General features: G+C 37.7%; 1 protein-coding gene across 3 annotated transcripts in view; it reads right to left on the bottom strand.

Moving 5' to 3' along the window:
• Positions 1–21945, bottom strand: part of rb1 (retinoblastoma 1) — a 197177-nt gene that overhangs the window by 128331 nt on the left and 46901 nt on the right. For 2 of the 3 annotated variants that reach the window (XM_043700384.1, XM_043700387.1), the window contains 9 exons: positions 16166–16243; positions 14320–14429; positions 12991–13068; positions 8546–8633; positions 6473–6589; positions 6312–6368; positions 5744–5776; positions 2046–2077; positions 1865–1947 (listed from right to left, as the gene is read on the bottom strand). In XM_043700384.1, coding sequence (XP_043556319.1) covers positions 1865–1947; positions 2046–2077; positions 5744–5776; positions 6312–6368; positions 6473–6589; positions 8546–8633; positions 12991–13068; positions 14320–14429; positions 16166–16243 — 676 coding nt within the window. The remainder of the gene's footprint in view (positions 1–1864; positions 1948–2045; positions 2078–5743; positions 5777–6311; positions 6369–6472; positions 6590–8545; positions 8634–12990; positions 13069–14319; positions 14430–16165; positions 16244–21945) is intronic. The other variant, XM_043700386.1, reaches the window with a different exon arrangement.

The following is a 21945-nucleotide window of genomic DNA, read 5'->3' as shown; positions in this document are numbered from 1 at the left end:
CTTTTGCCTTCATGCAAAGACAAGCCATGCTCACTTCGCTGTCCTAAATGTGCACTATCACATTATCAATATATTACTGAATCAGTGGTTCAGAACTGAGCTAGTGAGTGGATCAATGGATGGATGAGTGAATGGATGAGCAGGTCAGAGTCATAGTTATACAGCATGGAAAGAGACCCTTCACTCCAACTTATCCATGCCGATCAGATATTCTAAATTATTCTAGTCCCTAAATTAATCTAGTTAGCATTTGGCCCAAATCCCTCTAAACCCTTCGTATTCATATACCAACTAGATATCTTTTAAATACCGTAATTGTATCAGCTTCCACCACCTCCACTGGCAGTTCATTCCATACATGCATCATCCTGTGTGAAAAAGTTGCCCTTAGGTCCCCTTTATATATTCCCCCTCTCACTTTAAACCCTCTAGATTTGGACTTCCCAACCCTGGTGAAAAGACTTTGACCTATTTACCCTATCCATGCCTGTCATGATTTATATACCTCTAAGGTAACCCTGCAGCCTCTGATGCTCCAGGGAAAATAGCCCCTGCCTCTTCAGCCTCTCCCTATAGCTCAAACCCTCCAACCCTGCCAACATCCTTGTAAACCTTTTCTGCATCAAGTTTTACACCATCTTTCCTAAAGCAGAGAGACGAAGGTGAGTGGGTAAGTCAATGTGCAAGAAAGGGCAGTTGAGGAAAATGGGCAGAGCAGCAGATGGGAACATGGTGAGGTAGAATGGCAATAATTGGAGGGGTAATCAGGTTTTTTTGAAGGGGGTGGTGTTGAGTGTTGGAGGCCAGTCGTGAGGGTTTACTGGATTATTAATCAGGGCTGTTTAGAAAGTATGGCTACAGGAGTTGCAATAGAATTTCTTTCCTTTATCATTTCCACTGTAACTACTCACAGCTAAATATATCAGGACAGCCTGAAGTCTCCCACACTTACTCTTGGTTGGAGACTTTTGTTGAGGGTTCTGGAGGTTAGGGAAATTGCCCTATCGGAAGTTTAAACTTCCTGCCGTTGTCTGTCTTGTCTCATGACAATTCGAAGAGGAGAAGATCTAGGCCATAATTTGTAGTTTCTTCATTTTATGCCAGCAGGGAAGCTCATCCTTCCTTTGTCACAGCTAATTACTTAAACTGTAGCTTCAAATTTTTAGAAGACAAGTTACATAAATGGTTAGTCTTGGAGATTTCACACAGGAATGATGAGACAAGGTTGCCATTCCTGCAGCTGACCATTATTGGTGAACTGCTATCAGTACAAAAAAAAATTGAAGGATAACATACAGACATAAATATTCCAAGTTTAATCTGCTGGCTCAAAATTCTCTACCCAAAGGCTGCTTCATATAAAACCTACTTTGTCTCCCAAACTGGGTGAGAACTGTCATGAGTACTGCTAAGAAAACCACCATAACACTCCACAATGCAATGATTAGCAACAGGCATTGTCATTTTACCCCAGTGTATATTAAGCATAAATGGAGGGCTCTAGTGGTACAATGTTATTATCCCTAGATCTGAGCCAGAACACTTGGGTTTAAGTCCCACTTGTTCTAAGGTATGTGATAACACATCCGAATAAATGTATTATTACATTCAAATGTGGCCTTGAGGTTTGCTGCTTTAATTTTAATTGAGTTATCAGGAATGGCAAGTTTTGCTTCCTCTGGAATACTTCATGGCTTGTTAAAAAAAACAAAGCAAAAAGTTAAAAAAAACCCCAAGACTTATCAAACCTAGAGATCACAAACAAAATGGAAAATTTTGAGTTAAATGGTAATGAAATTGTACTACTGCAAACCAAAGAGCTTTTGATAAAATATTTAAAATTTAAAGACCATTATGTACTTACAAGTAGTTCCATATGTGGTCATGACCACCTCCACAGCACAGGCGTGTAGAGATCCATGAAATGTAGCATCATTCAACAACTTGCTACAAAACAGAGGGGAAGAGATCATATGAAAATAGATCTTTTTTTAAAAACAGTGAATTGGTTTCATGTTTTCTGAAGGAAATCTAAATAAATTTACCTAAAATTTTGGACAGAGAGACGTTCTTCTTCCTGGAAATATAATACAGACCAGTGACTAAACAAACTAATGCACAGAACACAGCTTTCCTAAAGCATTTCTAAAGCAATTAATCCCATGGCAAAGCAGTTGAATTGAACAGTGTAGAACTAGACCTGAAGTTTGAAAGCCTTTACAGAAAAGAACAAATCAACCTGCTTTAATTGACAAAATCCTCCTCTGGACCTTCAACCTGTCTGTTTGACCACTACATTGTACTTGGTTCGATATTACAGTGGCATGTTTCAGAAGAGATGTGCAACAGTTACCTTGTTTGTTGTTGAAGGGACATTAGAAAGTCTATGACACAATTAAACATTCTTAGGGTTTTTGTTCTAGATAAGAGAGTTTCCCTCAAGATGATAAAAGAATATTAAGCAACACTCCTATTGCAAATTACAGCACATTTCTGGCAGAAAATGAACAATTTTATTGAATGATGCTATATAGATATATAACTAAGTTTAACATTATCTAACAGCTAACACAATGCCACTATCTGGCAATCTAGCTAAGCAAGGCTCCTTGGGCAAAAATATAGAATTCTTCATTAAGATGGTGAGTGGGACTGTTGATTCAGGCAAATTTTGATGGAATGAGGCACAAGCTGGCCATGATAAACTGGGGAAATATTACTTAAGGGTTACTTGAAGTGGTTAGGCTATGACAAACATTTCAAGAGTGCATAGATGAACTGCAACAATTGTTCATTCCTGTTGAGCCCAAAAAGAAAATGGGGAAGGCAGCCCAACCATGGCTAAGTAGGGAAATTGTGGATATTATTAGATTGAAGGGGCATACAAATTGGACAAAAAAAAAGCAGGCCTGAGGACTGGGAGCACTTTAGAATTCAGCAAAGGAAGACAAAAGGATTAATTAAGAAGAGGGGCAAGAGATAACAAGATTAGCATGCAGGGAACATACTAATTGACTGTAAGTATGCAATCAAAAAGAGAATAGTGAAGACAAATGCAGGACCTTGCGGTCAGAAACAGGGGGATGATGAATAATGGAGAATGAACATAGGACAGGCATATTAAGTACATGCCTTGGTTCTGTCTTCACAAAAAATGAACCTAAATAAGATCCCAAAAATGTTGGGGAAAACAGTCTCCAAAGGGAGGTACTGAAGGAAAACCGTATTTGCAGGCAAATAGTAAAGTGATGGGAATAAAGATCAACAAAACCCCAGGGTATATAATCTACATTCCAAAGTACTTAAGGAAATCAACATAGATATAGTGAACACATTGGTGGTCAGCTATCAAGATTTAATAGATTCTGGAACAGTTCCTATGGATTGGAGACTAGCTAATGTAACTCCACCATTTAAAATAGACAGAGAAAAAAAACAGGGAATTATTGATCGGTTGGTTTGACATTGGTAGTGGAGAAAATGTTAGAGACTGTGAAAAAAAATCTAATAGCACAGCAATTGAAAAATAGTGATGGGATCAGATAGAGACAGCATGGATTTAACCAAAGAGAAACCATGCTTGACAAATTTATTGGAATTTTTTTCAAGGATGTAACTAGTACAGTTGACAAGGGGGAGCTAGTGGATCGCTCTGGTCTTTTGGGTTTTCAGGTGGCTTTCCATAAAGTCCCACCTAAGAGATTAGCTTGTAAAATTTAACTGCATAGGATTGGGGGTGGTGTACCCAACATGAATAGAAAACTGGCTGGTAGACTAAGTGGTAGGTAGTGATTAATTGGGTATTGCAGGGATCAGTGCTTGCACCCCCCAGCTATTTACAATATATATATATATAAATTATTTTGATGAGTGAAACAGCTGTAAAATTTTCAAGTTTGCATAAGACGCAAAGCTAGGTGGGAATGTGAGCTGCAAGGAGGATGCAGAGATACTTCAGTGCAATTGGGAAAAGCTGAATAAGTGGACAAATGCATGACAGATGAAGCATAATGCAGATAAATGTCATGTTATCCACTTGGGTAGCAAATCCAGGAAGGCAGATTATCCGAATGGTGTTAGAACAGAAAAGGTAAGGTGCAATGAAACCTGCGTATCCTTGTACACAGGTCACTGAAAGTAAGGTACAGGTGCAGCAGGCGGTGAAGGCAGCAAATTTTACATTGGCCTTCACAGCAAGAGGATTTGACTATAGGATCAGGGATGCCTCATACATCTACAATTGAACAAGGCCTTGGCTAGACCACACCTAGAGTAGTATCTGCAGTTTTGGTTTACTTACTCGAGGAAGGATATTCTGACTGCAGAGAGAGTGCAATGAAAGTTTCCCAGACTGATTACTGGGGCGGCAGAACTGATGTATGAAGATAAACTCAATTGGTTAGGACTATAATCACTGGATATAAGCAGAATGAGGTGGTGATCTTATAGAGATTTAGAAACTTCTAACAGGAATAGACAGTATAAATATAGGATGGGTGTCCTTTATGTCTGAAGACATCAGAATCAGAGGTCACAGTTTAAAGGCACAGGGCAGGCCATTTAGGACTGAGATGTGGAGAAAGTTCCTCACCAAGAGAGAGTGGTGAGCCTGTGGAATTATCTACCACATAAAGTGGCAATGGTGAAAACATTCAATATATTCAAGAAGGTGAAGTTAGATATAGTTCACAGGGCTAGATGGATCAAAGTACATGAGGGACAAGCAGGAATAGGGAACTGAGTTGAATGATCAGCCATGATTATTTTGAATGGTGGAGCAGGCTTTAAGGGCCAAAGGGTCTACTGCTCCTAATTTCAAATTTTTTTATTAATGTTCTGATTTTCTAATGAAAAAATATTTTTTGCATTGCTTTCCTGCTTATCCAACAATACCTGTAGATTTGTGCATGTAAATGTTCCCTACCAAAATTAAATAGCATAGTATTTAAGGTTAAACACAGAGCAATAATGGTCACTTGAATGATCTGGTGGGAGGTAAATAGGGTCAATGAAACCATATCCCAGATGTATTGGTGCAAAACTGAGGAGAACAAAATTATTGATTATGTCGGTACTTTAATCAGATAATCTTGAAATAAAACCACCATAGTATTCTATACTTATCAAATCATTTCACTTTAAAGCTCAGCCAAATTAGTTTAGAATTGAAAAGACCACCAGAAAAGACCATCATAACTTATTGTTATATTATTTGTTCATGTATCATTGGCAAAAGTCAACACTTGTTGGCATCTATAACAATGGCAGCAAACTGCCTTCTTGAATTGCTGCAGTGCATGCAATATATCAACATCTACAATACTGTTGTTATGAAGCTGAAGGCATGTACTCTACCTTTAAGAGAGAGAGAATGCTTTTTTGAACTGAGAGATTACAAGCACCTGTGTGTATGTGACTAGATGGCAGTCCCAGAGTGTACTGGAAAATTGAAAATATGTGACATTTGGCTGTGAAATGAATACCCGAGTTTTGGTTGCTGTTTTGACAATAATTCAAATTTAGCCAGTGTAAATTATGCCCCAGGATACTAAAACTCAATTGAGTTTGCATTCATTACTTTGCCAACATGCGGATATTTTCAAAATTGGTCAGAGAGCAATTGCCATTGAACAGTGAGCAATTGCCACAGAGTCGGAGAGCTAACTGCCCATCTAACACCTTGCTCTCAAAGAAATTAGAAAACACTCTATCAAAGGTACTTTTCCATGTAAGACCTACTCACAGTAAAAGGACGATGACTCTGGGTGATCAGCAGCTGGAAGAGTGAAGACAAATGGGAAGACAAAGACTGTGTCGTCTTAAAATTAAGCTAATGTAACATTTATCAGTGTTTTATTGGAACAGTGTATATTTTATAAAGTTGGAGTCAGATAGTAAGTAGTTAAGAAAAGGTGGCCTTGAATTTGTGAATAGTTGTTGTTTAGTGTTCATGATCAGAGGTAAGAAAATGAAGTGTTATTTTATTTAAATAGTGGAATTTAGAAGTTCTCTGTCACTCATATTTTAACAGATTGAGATGAGGAGAGCTTTTCTGGGCATTTGGTTTAATTAACAGTGGGGTTTGCTTGCGTGTCGTAACACTGTCCAAAATATATTCATGAATTCTGACCAGTCATAGCAAAGAAATGATGTGTTTAACTTAATGGGAAATTAGCAAATGGAAATATTTCCATTTGGCTGCAGCTCATTTTCTTTAAAAAGATTCCCAGCTTCACTCCAGTCAAGATTCTGGTCACTGGAATGATTCTCATCTCTTTCATTTCCTTATTTTAATAGCAATTGAAACTTACCGATTTCAACATAGATTCCATAACCCTATAATACAAACGTACACCAAGCTTATATCGCTGAAAGAAAAGAAAATAATTTGATCAGAACAATAAATTATTTGTTTAAGGCATATTAGATAAATATTTATGGCATTTTGAAAGCAAGCAAAAATAAAAAATACCTGAGAGCCGATCTCAACCCATCCTTCTCCAACAGCCTGAGCAAAACTTTCCCGAAACTTATGACCCAGATTCTCCACTCTACTAATAATATCATTAGTCGGGTTCACTGTACAATTCTAGAGAAGTATAAAGACATTCAAATCATTATTTATGCAATGGAAAGCAACAGCTAGATAATTAAGAAGCCCCTTTAAAAACAGGACTTTTCAAACCTCCACTGAATTAAAGCTATGAGATGAGAGGTACCTAACAGAAACTACCAAAAGGTAATGATTGAAGTAATTGGGAGAACAAAGTGCAGAAAAATAAACATTATTTAAGATGCAAATTCCAATATAAAAGAGTACTAAAAATTCTCCCGAACTAAAATGTCTTAAATGCACAATCCCCTATAATTTAAATGAGAGAATTTACATAAAATAATGATTCAAATTTTGAAGTCAACAGCAAAGCTACTGCATTTGCTATTGACTTTGAAGAAAGCCACCACCAGGATCTCGCAAGTTACATGGTGTGGATTTTATCTTTCCTATAGTAATTTTCTTTTGATGCCAGCTATACTGGACTATACTGGCATCCAGGAGTGATATCCAGGAGGTGGGCGGCACGGTGGCACAGTGGTTAGCACTGCTGCCTCACAGCGCCAGAGACCCGGGTTCAATTCCCTCCTCAGGCAACTGACTGTGTGGAGTTTGCACATTCTCCCAGTGTCTTCGTGGGTTTCCTCTGGGTGCTCCGGTTTCCTCCCACAATCCAAAAATGTGCAGGTTAGGTGAATTGGCCATGCTAAATTGTCCATAGTGTTAGGTGAAGGGGTAAGGGTAGGGGAATAGGTCTGGGTGGGTTGCGCTTCGGCAGGTCGGTTTGGACTTGTTGGGCCGAAGGGCCTGTTTCCACACTGTAAGTAAGTAATCTAATTACAGATTTACAAACCAGTTTTTAGACAAACTAAGAAATAAAAGACAGGTTATATCACTTTTCATAATTTTTATAGGAAACAAAACAAAGACTGGAACAAGCGCATATTATTAAATGTAGAAGTTCAATTATTAAACAAACTTCAAATTTGAAAAGATCCAGATAATTTCCAAGAGGAGATAGAAAAAAAACTCAAATGTGTTCTCAAGGCGAGCAAACTTGTTGAGCAGGACAAAGAAGGCAAGTATGCTTCCCCCGTTTTCAAGTTTTAACCATTAACAGCATTAAAAAGTTAAGTGCTAATTTGGTGATTTACAATTAATTTCCATTTTGGTAAGGAATTGTTCTTAGCAACCTCCACATTTCAGCATTTAGCTGCACGTGTACAGGCAGACATTAATGTCAGCTTCATAGCAATGATGACAAAGACCAACAATTTGTCATCATTATAATATAATCTGGACTAAAAACTACTGAGACAAATGAAAGATACCATGGCACATTTCTTGAAAGCTACAATGTAATGTAATTATGAATCTACAATTGACAGCAACATGAAGTAATAATACATTAAAAATATTAAGGAAACATACATTTGGATGCTGTCTGACATCTTTATTAGTACCTTCCACAGTTTTACACCACGGAGGAGTGAGTTATACAAGTAGATTACGAAAGAAGCCGATATGTCATAATCATAAATTGAAATTTAGTCTTGATAATCTATAATATAATTTAGCAATAAAATATTCACCTTGAAGGATTCCAACATACATGATACAGATACATTATAGGTCCAACACATTTTTAATGACAAAACAGCAAAAACTGCCAATTAATTTTTTTTTCAATGCAAAATTAACACTAAAAACTTTTTCATCTAGAACCCTGCACACTAACTATATTAGTTTCGGTTTTCAATTAGGTTACAAAGTAATTCAAATATTTGACATCTATAAGTTTTCCAGCTTATGAATTTCCATAAATATATGCAGTCTACAGAAACAGCATAACACACAGCAATGTCAAAACACCTCTTGATAGTTCAGGGTAGCATTAGTAGTTGATTATTTTTGAACCAACCTTTCTTTGATGTTTAAAAACAAACTAATGTTCCCCTCAGGTCTTTTATCCTCACTACAAAATCCACTTACATCAAAGTATGCTTTAAGTGTATTTGAAGGTTTGTCATCAGCTGTATTTAAAATCATCTGTAACTGCTGGATGGTGTTCATTGCGGTCCTGCATGGGAAAGCAATGGATGAATTAAGCAAAAATTAAGGAACAAATACCTGGCATGTACTCAAATCACACTGACACCATAAAACAAACAATTCTACACATGTAATGGCATCTTAATTTGTTCATCTCATTTTCCAATACACATTTGTCATAGCTGAGCTCTTCCACAACTATTTAATGACATAAAAAACATAATTTACAACAGCAACTACATTAATGGAATACATTGCATAAACATTAAACAGAAAGAAGTGTATACAATAGAAACATTGAAGTGGTAAAAATCATAAAAACTGGTATATTTTAAAATAAATTATTTAACAGTGACTTTTTATAACAAATTAAGCAATAATATCTTACGCTCATTTTAACATCACTATCATGGCATTGCAAAAATTACTTTTTATTTGTGCATTGATGGTGTCTTTTCTTTTCAGAAAATGGCAATTGATAGAACACAACTACAATATTAAGTCACAAAATAATACATTTACTTAAAATTTTTCAACAGAATGATAATATGATTTTTCTTTCCTACACTGCCTCAGCAACACCGAAGAGGGAAGCTTACTTTCTTAAAATAAGGACTCTGCATGAATAACAATGCATTGCTCCTTCTTGATTCACAAATTTAAACACTGTTTGCAGTAACAGCCCTTGTGTAAATGTAGTCCATGAAATACACAATGTTCTTCAACTCCATCAGCACACTTACATATTGATCTGCATCTGTGGTAACTGCAAACAACATAACTGATCCAAAGTACACACAAGAATTCTTAGAGGCATGGCATTCTAAACAGAAATCTCAAAAATCACTGATCCAAAAATAAATAAAATTGACAACATCCACACAATTCAATCAAACCAACTTAGATGGGCTTTGATCACTACTAACTGGGGTTTACAGCTTCTTGTGCTATCAGGCTTCTACAGGAGAAGTACAACTCATACAATTCAATGAGTTCAATCTATCATGTACTGAGATTAAACCTTACTGAAGGATAGAAGAGACAGAATTCAAAGAGTCAAAACTCTCCAAAACCAGAAAATAAACTAAGTACAAATGATGCAATTACTCAAAAAACCTGGCTTGAGACTAATTCAATTGTTGAATTGAAATTGGCCTAATTATCAATATCTTTCAATAACTAGCCTGCCAGATGCAATGTTAAGTGAAGAAAGAATGCCGATGAGCAGAATGGTGGTTGCAGAATATTGATATCATAGTAGTACTTTGAAACAAATGAAGGATTTGCACAACTTCAAAGTGCATCAGAATTGCAGATTATGATTCTAAAATTGTAGGAAATAAACTATAAAACAAAATATTTGCATGAAATAGAATGACAGTTCTTCTTGCTTCAATCTACATTTCCCAATTTTGATCCTTGCTGTATTAGGATAACTGCAATTCTGATTAAGTTTCAAGTGAATTATCAATTTACAAGTCACAACTTAAGAGCTAATTGTCACAAAGTCCATACCCAAACAAATAAATCAATGGTTCTAACACAGATTGACTTTTGCAATTCATTCTAGCATGGAGAGTTAAAAATGTTTCAACATTCACATTGGCAAAATGGGTCACCACGATATTGTCAGTCCACATAGACCAAATGGACTTTGAAAATCTGGTTGAGTAATAATTAGGTCAAAATCTTCGAGGAGAAAGTGAGGTCTGCAGATGCTGGAGATCAAAGTTGAAACTTTATTGCTGGGGAACAGGAGATTCGACGTTTCGGGCACAGGCCCTTCTTCAGGAATGAGCAGAGAGTGTTCAACACTAATTGCAACACTCTCTGCTCATTCCTGAAGAAGGGCCTGTGCCCGAAACGTCGAATCTCCTGTTCCCTGGATGCTGCCTGACCTGCTGTGCTGTTCCAGCAATAAAGTTTCAACTAATAATTAGGTCACTCAAGTTTCAGAGATCGAGTCCAAGTAATATCTATACATCACAGATGATAGTGAAACGTAATGTAAATTCCAACATAATATTTGCTTCTCGGACACAATCCAAGATTCCAGTTTCATGCCTGAATGGGTTTCTTGAATAAATTATTAAAGGGTCACCCAAAATCAAGATTTAGTTACAATAATCTCAAAAGTATAAGGAGTCACAAAAACATTACCCAACAGAAACCACTGGTTATTTTCTACAACAGAGGGGATATATTGGCTTACACCAAAGGAAAGTGGTTTAAATTCTGATTTGATACTAATTGCAATTTTTTACAATTGAAGGGAGAATACAGTTAATTGTATCCTTGACCTGCCAGGCTGATGAACCAAGCCATGGCTATCTGCGCATGCATAAATTCAGATGAGTGCACAAAGGGAACAGTTAGTTAAACATGTAGACTTGAAACTTCAAGCATAATTTTATAGAAAAACTGCTACTGCCATACAAGGGCCGTTGGAGTCTCCAATCATCCAAATTGTGGACAGCTCATACAACTTATTTTCAAAATGTGTAATTTGAGGCTGCATCTTTTTGTGTCTGGGTTTAAAATATCAGGGCATTATTCAAAATGCTTTTCTGACAAAAAAAAGAATATTTTTTCATGAAGTATCTTGTTATTTCCAAGCATAAATCAAATATTTTTAGTTCAATCTCTATTTACAGTATAAATTAGATGCATCGCAAACAGCTTGTAGCCTGAAATATAAAAATCAGATTTATTCAATGCTTTGCCATTTCCAATCATCTTCAGCATTTCAAATTAGACTACTTTCATTTGAATCTATAGATGTTGTAATAGTAGGTCAAGAAATTTACACTTTAATCATCTCAGTAAAGAGGTGGGCATCTTGATGGCTCATCTAAAAATAAGAACACATTGCTAGAAAGTCTGATTAACAGTTGTTTGATTGGACGGGGCTCAAGTATTGTTGAGAAAACGCATTTTGTTGAAGCTTTTGTCTCACACTTATCTGGAAATTTTGCAATAAAAATTCAGTAGGAAAAGCAACATTTATACTGTAGGTATTACATGCAATTTAAATGTTGATTTCCCAAGGAATTTGCATTCTTGCAAAATGTCCTGATGAGTGCAAGATGAAAAGCTTCAATAAAGATGTATTTTTTCATCAATATTCAAATTCTGATAAACTCAAACAACAGCTAAACTAGATCATAAATATCAAGACCCCATGAAACAGTGCAAAATGCTATGTTTCAAAGAGATGACAAATGAATGGATTCCATGTAATCCAAGATGGAGGACAGAAAAAAAACTTTGACTGTAAGAGCTGCTCCTTTTTTGAAGTATTTTCAGTGTTGGAGTTGATTTCCTCAAATTCGAGGAATTTTATAAATTGTTGCATTGTTTTAGAACTTCGAAAAAACATCAAAACAACAGCACTTGAAAAAACAAGAAAGGGAGACAAAGGCAGTGACCACATGGTGGGAAGTGAATCAATGGAGAGAGAAACCTACGCTGCTGTCTGACCAAGCAGCGAACCTTCACAGCTACTTCCTCTGCTATTTAATTTTGTGTACCTCTGGCATGGAGTTCATCTAAGAAAAATAAACAAACAGCAAAATTCACAGCTGACCTTGGAGAAACCTGTGTGGGGAGATCACAGCAGGGGAACAACTAAGTGGCTAGTTTGTTAAAAAATCTATAATATAGTGGATTCTTTTTTCATTATGTTTTTTTACTGAGGTCTGTCTCTTGATTAAACTTTAAAGATACAGAAAGAACCTAAGGAACAACATTTTCACGCAGAGGGTAGTGCATGTATAGAATGAGCTGCCAGGGAAGTGATGGATGTGGATATGTTTACAACATTTTAAGGCATCTGGACATGAATAGGAAGGGTTTAGAGGAATATGGGCCAAATGTTCCATAAATGGGACGAGATTTATAAAGGATATCCGGGCTGCATGGATGTGTTGGGTCCATTTCCGTGCTATATATCTCTACGACTCTATGAATAGTAAGTGAAAAGAAAAGCACCAAGAAGGAGAAATCAGCACCTATTTGCATAAGAAAATCATAGAAAGGAAGGTAGAGGCATTTTCATGATGTACATCCCAGTTAAGATGGCATTGAAATAAAGAAACAAAGAGGAAATGAAGACCAGCTTGACACATTTGATTTGGCAGACCTAAACCTCATCCTCAAACAAGCAGAGGGTGTTTTTGTCAGAAGTGAGGGGCAGAAACAGGTGAGGATGAAAACCAACACAAAAGACATTTAAGTGTAAAACAACCAACTATAAATGCTTACATTTTCATTTCTGACTGAGTTATAATCCAAAACACATTCAAAACTTAAGATTTTATTATGAAAAAATAGCTGGCACATTTTTGTCAAGCATGTTGACATAAACATGAGCAGAAAGTTTATACCTGACAGGAGTTTGGGGAGGAATGACTGTGTGACTGTCTTCAGTCTGCCACTTCTTTGGCGTTCTCTCAAGTTCACATCTTTAAAGAAAATGTATTAATTATCAAAGAATCTCAAAGCATGTCAAGATACAGGAGAGAAACAGCACATTCAGGCCACTCTTCTTCACCATTCAATGAGATCATGATTGAGTTGGTAATCCTCAACTCCACATCCCTGTCTTTTCCCTACCAAATACTTGGTCTTCAGATTAAAAATCTGTCTACCGCAGCCTTGAACATCCTGAACAACATAGCTTCTCTGGCCCTCTGTGGCAAATAGTTCCACAGATTCATAACTCGGAGGAAAATCCTCTTCACCCGTCCTTTATTGGTGACATCCTATTCTGAGGTTATGCTCACTGATTCTCGACTCTCCCATTGCGGGACACAACCTTTCCACGCTTATGCTGTCAAGTACTCTAACAATCGTGTTTTCAAGTACATTTAAGTGTTCTTTAATTGCAAAGAGATGAAATTATTTTTTGATAAAATAACATTACCTCATGCCATTCAAATGTTAACTGAATGCAAGTTACCAAAAATAACCATTTTAGATAATTCCTACATTATTGGTGCCAATAATAAGTCTATATTTCTGCCGGGTATTTAAATTGCATATTAAAGAAAGACATATCACTGAAACTAAGCCCAAACAAGTTTCAATAAGAGATTGTTTCATGTGATTTCGCTGAATATCTCAATTATTAGATATTATATAGATTATTTATTTCTAAATTTGTTAATACATTTCTATTGTTGTAAGTTACTAAAATCTGCTCCAGTACTTTTTAAAATTTCCTTTCTGAAAGTCAGAGCTGTGCACCAAATTTGAACAAAACTTTATCTTGCCTTGATGAGCTGAACACAAGTCTCCTTATCTTTTCAGGAAGTATCTAATTCACCACAGGGGGAAAAAATGCTCAGAGGGCTAAGTCTACAATTTTTCAACAATGAAAAAGGTTTTAAAAATAAGTTTGGCTTAGACTAATGAGTTGGGATCAAGCTGGCTGCACACTGAATGATCAGACTAACAGTGCAATTAAATAGCAGGGCACAGATACATTGCCACTGATTCTTCTATTACAGGTAGCTCATTGAAGGCAAATATTAAATAGACATGATGCACTCTCTTGAAAAGAAGCTTGCTAACTAAAAAAGTTAATCCTCGAAAAGCTATCCTGAGACTTTATCAATCATTGCTGAGCAAGGCAGTAGAAAGTAAGACAGGAGCAAGTTTCTTCATCAACAGCAAATACAGAATAGGTATTTTTTTCCGGACAAGCATATTACCTTTGGTCTGGATCTATTTGCAGAGTTTTGTCTTGCTCAAGGAACAATCTTCCATCAAAATCTTTGTTCTTATGGTAAAGCTCTTCATATTGTCTTGAAAGTGACTCAATCTATACAAATGTCACAACAGCCGAAAAAAATTCCGCAAAGAATATTATACTTAGCATTAGTGCAGCTCATGTTTAGAAATGCTTCAAATGCTTTCCAAGTTCAGTACAATTAAAAAAGACTGATCTGAAGATGCAGAACTTCTTCATATTTGTTCCTGGATGTGATGATCTTGTCAACATTTATTACTGCCTATTTCTATGACTCTAGTTGTCTTGAACAGATAGCAGTTGGGCTTATGTTTGAACCTCTCCTATGCAACCAAAGTGAAGAAGAAACAATTATATTGCTCCATGGTGAATGACTTGTAAAGTTAATGGGAGGTAACAATATTGCCACAACGTTACTGCTCATCCTTCCTAATGATTAAAGTTGCAGTGAGAAAAGATGTTAATCAAGAAATATTGGCAAGTTATAAACATTCTGCATTACTTAACACAAACCATCAACTATGGACAGATGGATATTGAAACTGGTGGGAGAGAATGAATCAAGAAAACTACCCTGTCTGGATATTCAACTTTCTAAGTATTCTCATAGTCATATCCATTCAGGTGATTAAGGGACATTTAATCATATTCATGACTTGAGTAGTGTAGCTGTTGGGCTGGGAAATCAATCAACTACCAGAGTACCCAGTCTCTGACCTGCTCTTGTAGTAACAATGGTGCTGATACTGTTGGTGTAGTTAAGTTACTGTTCAGTGTGACTATTCAGCCCTCCAACACCCAACCCTCAACAAGAGGTCTACGGTGCAGTCCTTGGAAGTTAGAGGAAGATGCTTTAGTTCATCTTATTTGATAGCACACGTTACTCGCCAATTGTGAGCCCAAAGTTAGATATTAAATTGTCTCTCTCTCTCTCACACACACATTAGATCAAACAATCAAACTGCCTGCTTTCAACTGATGAATGTAAGTGTTTTTTTAAATACAAAAAGGGTTATGTCTTTGAGCAAGACTGCTGAAACACTCTCTACAGCCATCTATTGGCCAAAGCCGGCAACCACATGGCATCTTACCACCAGAGTTAGGAGTGTAAGTGCTCGCACAAAGCATGCCCAAAAATCTTAAATCCAAGTTTAGTTCGTGAATATGATTGCGAGTATAAAGATGTTCTTACAATATATTTTTCCTTGTCATAATGTTTGCAAGCACATTAGTTTGCATGACAAAATGTATAACTTTCATTAACAAGTCCTATCAGAAGGATGCTGTGAAACTTGAAAGGGTTCAGAAAAGATTTACAAGGATATTACCAGGGTTGAAGGATTTGAGCTATAGGGAGAGGTTGATTAGACTAGGGCTGTTTTCCCTGGAACATCAGAGGCTGAGGGGTGACCTTATAGAGGTTTGTAAAATCACGAGGGGCATGGATAGGGTAAACAGACAAGGTATTTTCCCTGGGGTGGGGAGACCCAGAACTAGAGGGCATAGGTTTTTGGTGAGGGGGAAAGATATTAAATAGACCTATTGGGCAACTGTTTCACGCAGAGGGTGGTAAGTATATGGAATGAGCTGCCATAGGAAGTGGTGGGGGCTGGTACAATTGCAACACTTAAAAGGCATCTGGATGGGTATATGAATAGGAAGGGTTTGGAGGGATATGGGCCAGGTGCTGACAGGTGGGACTAGATTGGGTTGGGATACCTGGTCGGCATGGACAAGTTGGACCGAAGGGTCCGTTTCCAAGCTGTACATCTCTATGACGAAGCATAAATATGTGTCATCTTGCTTACCTCAGGAAACCCACCAGAACAGGGTATTTTAAGATTATCCAAAAAAGGAAGAAAGCTCTTCAAATAGATATTTTTCACCTAGACAAATGAAACACAAGGTTCATAGTCAAACATCTGAAAATGTGGTCATAAACATTCATTTAGCTACTCTTAACATGTTAAACCATATTTCTTACAGGAAAAAAAATGACTTTACTTTCATGATCCGAGAAGTGTGTTCTTCTCACCAAGATTGTGAATTCTGTTGTTATTTAGTTTCTACTGCCCTCTTCAGGTAATGACATCCAAGATAAATCCTGACACTGCATGACATACTATTAATATATGGAAGTGGTTTGAGAGTGCTCTGTGCTAAGGGATTAATTGAGTAAGCAAAAATAGTTTGCTGTCAGGAACTTCTGAATGCAAGAATTTGGAGTTTCCTTTATATTTTTTGAACTGATAACATTAAGTCAGTTTAAGAAAATGAAGTAACAAATTATACTGCGTATTTTACCCAATTGACTCAAATACTAGTAATTTCACTTTAACATCCAAGGACAAACCTTTCTTCTAAAAAGGTAATTCTATATTGGGCTTCCTAGGAATACTGAGTTACACAGAGTCATACAGCATGGAATAGATCCTTTGGCCGAACCAACCCATGCCGACCATGTTCCCAAACTAAACTAGTCTGCACTTGGCCCATTTCCCTCCAAACCTTTCTTATTCAAAAATGTATCCAAATGTCTTTTAAACATTATAACTGTACCTGCATCAGAGAAACCTCACTAGAAAAATGGCAGACATATTAGGATGAGGCACCATCAAGACATGGCTTTCTGGCCAGTTAGACTCGATGAGTCGAAGGGACATTTTTTTTGTGCTCTAGAACTCCATGACTAAACTGGGCTGCCAAAGGTGCATCAACTCACAAATCAGAGCCTGGCGGCACATGGGCCCTCCAAGTTTTATAAAAAAGGCAACTTAAATCAATTAATTTTATATTAAATTTAGACAGCAAACATCAATAAGAAAGACAAGGAATTAGAGATCAGATCATTAGATGGATAGATTTTATTTATCTAAACTAATTTAAATGAGAATAGTGGCAAATGAGGAATAATTATGATCAGCTCAAATTGGTATTGGCTATCATCCCATTACTAAATTGCTTACCTTTACTGTGTCCCTCACAAAAAATATGTATTGTTATTCCAACAAAGGAACAGGAAAAAGGGGAGGAAAAGTGTGGTTCCACTCTAATTTGTTCACAAAAGCTTGAGAAGGATCAACATTAGCAAGAGACAATTGTTGGCAAGACATGATGGGGCTGCCAGCGTTCAGATGTGAGAGAATTTTGTACAAGAAGAATGAATATGACCTGTATTTCTTATGGAATGACAGATTCTCAATATAAAAACCATGCTGAGTTAATTTTAAAAAATAGAGGTGAAATTTGAGACTGGAGTCAAGGTCAAAAAAATTTACATCTGCACACTGGTCAAGACAGGATTGCCTAGCAAAAATACTTTTTAAAAGGACCAGGTCTAAATTTTAAAATTATCTGCTATCATAAGATTGTGAATTACACTGAATTTAAATTATGTTTTAGAACTTTTAAGTTTTTCAATATTTTGACAAATTAAAGTGCTTTAGTGCTTCAATTTCATCACTGAAAAATATACATGAAATTTATAAATTAAGATTCATAAATTTATGATTTGGAACTGTTTAAGAACAAAGTAGAGAAGGGGGTCATATGACCTACTTGAATTCTTGATCGACAAGCCTAGATGGCTTGCTTGCTATGGGGACAGCAAAAAAAGGCTCAGACTGTTTGACTGTTAAGAAATTGAGAGAGATTTAGATCTGTAGACAATAGGAAGAACATTGTGTTGACAGTTCTCTCTCTCAGACAGGTACGATAAATATTAGGTACTCCTTATACACATGACTGTGCGGCCAAATTCCACCCCAACTCCATTTGCAACTTCAACAACGATATCACCACTGTAGGTCAGATCTCAAACAATGACGAGACAGAATACAGGAAAGAGATTGAGTGCTTAGCAGCATGGTGTAAAAACAACAATGTTTCTATCAACATCAGCATAACAAAGGAGTTGGTATCGACTGGATGAAAAACAGTGGAGGGTATGCCTCTTTCGGCATCAAAGCTCCTGAGGTGGAGATGGTGGAGAGTGTCAAGTTTCTGTCAGTGATGATCACCAAAAAACCTGTCCTGGACCATCCACATCAAAACGACGGTCAAGAATGGCCAATAACCGTTTCTACTTCCTCATGAGGCTAAGGAAATTCAGCGTGTCCACTAGGGCTCTTACCAATTTTTATAGATGCGCCATATTAAGCATCCTATTTGGTTGTATCACAGAGTGGTTTGGCAACTGCTCTTCCCAAGACCACAAGAAACTACAAAGAGTCGTGAACACAACCCAGTTCATCACACAAATCAACCTTTCATCTACTGACTCCATCTATACTTCCCACTGCCTTGAGTAAACAACCAAAACAATCAAAGACCCCTCCCACCCCAGTTATACTGTCTGCCACCAGCTTCTATAATGTTAGAAGACCTGCCGAGATTCTCCAGAAATTTGTTTTTGTTTCAGATCTGCAGCATCCACAGTTCTTTATTTTATTTAAATGAAGAAGATGATATGCATTGTCAAAATGAAACAGTTTGTTCAGTAATTTGATTTAGTGGGAGATCTTTGAGCGATTGGTAACTTTGGCCAAAGAAAATTATTCCTGAAGTAGGGGTGAGCAACAAACAAGTGTCTCCATTATTATTTGGTGTACTTAGATTTGTGTCAATATTTTTAGCCAGAACTTAAAAGACTAGAACTCACTTGATACTAAAATGTAGCCATTTTGATAGGTTAACCTATATCAATGAACGAAGTGAGGGATAGTCAATGTAACTTCCCAGCTTACAGAAGAATTAAAAATAATGTTTGGAAGACAAGATTCTAATATTCTACCATCAATACTTACACTTTCACAGGCCAGGGGAAGTCTACCAGGTCACAAACTACCCTCAAGACTGGAGTACCTCCCATGAGAACACACACCCCAGTCACTTCCTCCCCCATCATCAACATAGCCTTTCATCCCCATTAACCATATCTAGTAATACTCAAGGTGATTCAGAATAGCAGTTATGCCAATACTTTTGCCTAGGCCTATAGTTAATACTATAGAGACATTTTAGGTTGGCTATACTGTTCATTTCCATCAAAAACTTTGATTACATTGTACGTGTTATGAAATCAATACGGATTTTTTTTTAAAAAAACTATCTCGTGGGACATAGACATCGCTGGCTGGCCAACATTTACTGGCAGTCTTTAATTGCCCTTAAGAAGGTGGTGGTAAGCTGCCTACTTGAACTGCTGCAGCTCATGCTCTGCAGATAGATTCACAATTCCGTTAGGGAGGGAATTTCAGGATCCCTGTCTGTATCAATAGTGCAGAGGTGAACATGGTCAAGAGCTCAAAATTCCTAGAAGTAAATATCACCAATAATCTGTCCTGGTCCATCCAAGTCAACACTACAGTCAAGAAAGCACACCAATGCCTCTACTTCCTCAGAAGGCTAAAGAAATTCTAAATGTCCACAATGACTTTTACCAATTTTTATATACACATCATAAAAAACATCCTATCCAGTGCATCACTGCTTGGTATGGCAACTGCTCTGCGAAAAATTACAGAGTTGTGAACATAGCTCAGTCCATCACGCAAACCAGCCTTCCTTCCACAGACTCAGTCTATACTTCCGGCTAACTTGGGAAATAACCAACATAATCAAAGACCCCTCCCCGCTCCAGTTATGCACTCTTCCATCAGGCAGAGGATACATAGATTTGAAAACATGCACTAACAGATTCAAGAACAACTTCTTCCCCACTGTTATCAGACTTAGGGACAGACCTCTCATTTTAGAGTTGCACTTTCTGTAGCTGTCTGCGTGGGTTTCCTCCGGGTGCTCCGGTTTCCTCCCACAGTCACAAAGATGTGCAGGGTCAGGTGAATTGGCCATACTAAATTGCCCGTAGTGTTAGGTAAGGGGTAAATGTAGGGGTATGAGTCGGTTTCGCTTCGGCGGATCGGTGTGGACTTGTTGGGCCGAAGGGCCTGTTTCCACACTGTAATGTAATCTAATCTAAAAACTATATTCTGCATTCTGTTCTGTGCTGCTGATGTACTTATACAATGTATGATTTGTCTGGATAGCACGCAAAACAATACTTTTCACTATCTCAGCACATATGACAATAATAAAATCAAAATCAGCATCAGTGAAGGTAATGTGATCTACTTCCAAGTCAGGATACTGAGCAGCTTGAAGGAGAAATTGTAGGCAGACATTTCCTCATGTATCTGCTGCCTTTGCCCTTCTAAATGGAAATGGTTGTGGTTTTGGAAAGTGCTGTGTCCAAGGATCTTGGTGAATTTCTGCAGTGCATCTTGTAGATAGTATACACCGCTGCCACTGAACATCAGTATGCTTGTGGTTGTGCTGCCAATCAAGCAGAAACTTTGTCATGGATGAGCTCCTTGAGGTGTTGTTGGAGCTGCACTCCTCCAGGCAAGTAAGGAGATATTCACATTCCTGAATTCTGCCTTGGTAGACACTTTTTGGGGAGTCAGAAGGCGAGTAACCCGCTGCAGAATTCCTGGCCTGTGATCTGCTCTTGTAGCCACTGTATTTATATGTTGAGTCCATCTGAGTTACTGGTCAATGGCAAATCCCAGGAAGTTGACTGTTGGGCATTCAGTGAGGGCAATGCTATTGAATGTCAAGGTCAGTAGTTAGATTGTCTCTTACTGGAGATGGTCATTGCCTGGTATGTGGTATGCATGTTACTTGACGCTCGTCAACCCAAGTCTCGATGCTGTCCAAATCTTGCCGCATTTGAACATGAACTGCTTCAGAATCATAGGAGTTTTGATTGATTGATTGCATACCAGTGAAATCACCGCTTCTGATCTGATGGAAGGAAGGTCATTCAAATGAAGCATCTGAAGATGTTTGGCCTAGGACAATACCCTGAGGAACTCCTGCAGAGATGTCCTGGAGTGGAGATCTGACCTTCAACAACCACAACCATCTTTCAATGTCCCAGTATCACTCCAACCAGCAGAGAGTTTGCTCCCTAATATTCACTGATTTCAGTTTTGTTAGGAGGTAGGAGACAGAGGGTGGTGGTGAAGGATTATTTTTCAGACTGGAGGCCTGTGACCAATAGCAGACTGCAAGGCCTGGTGCTGCGTCCACTGCATTTCATCATTTTTATAAATGATTTGCATGTGAAGATAAGAGGCATGGTTAGTAAATGGTGGGCGGGCATGGTGGGCGGGCATGGTGGGCGGCACGGTGGCACAGTGGTTAGCACTGCTGCCTCACAGCGTCAGAGACCCGGGTTCAATTCCCGCCTCAGGCGACTGGTCAGGTGAATTCGCCATGCTAAATTGCCCGTAGTGTTAGGTAAAGGGGTAGATGTAGGGGTATGGGTGGGTTGCGCTTCGGCGGGGCGGTGTGGACTTGTTGGGCCGGAGGGCCTGTTTCCACACTGTAAGTAATCTAATCTAATCTAATCTAATCTAAATTTGCAGATAACACCAAAATTGGTGATGTAATGGATAGGGAAGGTTGTTATCTCAGATGGTTTGATGGGCTAAGGAGCGGCAGATGGAGTTTAATTTAGATAAATGTGGGGTGTTGCATTTTTGTAAGGCAAATCAGGGCAGGACTCATACACTTAATGGTCGTG

The sequence above is a fragment of the Chiloscyllium plagiosum genome, chromosome 12 (assembly GCF_004010195.1).
Source record: "Chiloscyllium plagiosum isolate BGI_BamShark_2017 chromosome 12, ASM401019v2, whole genome shotgun sequence".
NCBI lineage: Eukaryota > Metazoa > Chordata > Chondrichthyes > Orectolobiformes > Hemiscylliidae > Chiloscyllium > Chiloscyllium plagiosum.
Note: the sequence above shows the minus strand (reverse complement) of the source record. Positions and strands in the feature narration are given on the sequence as shown.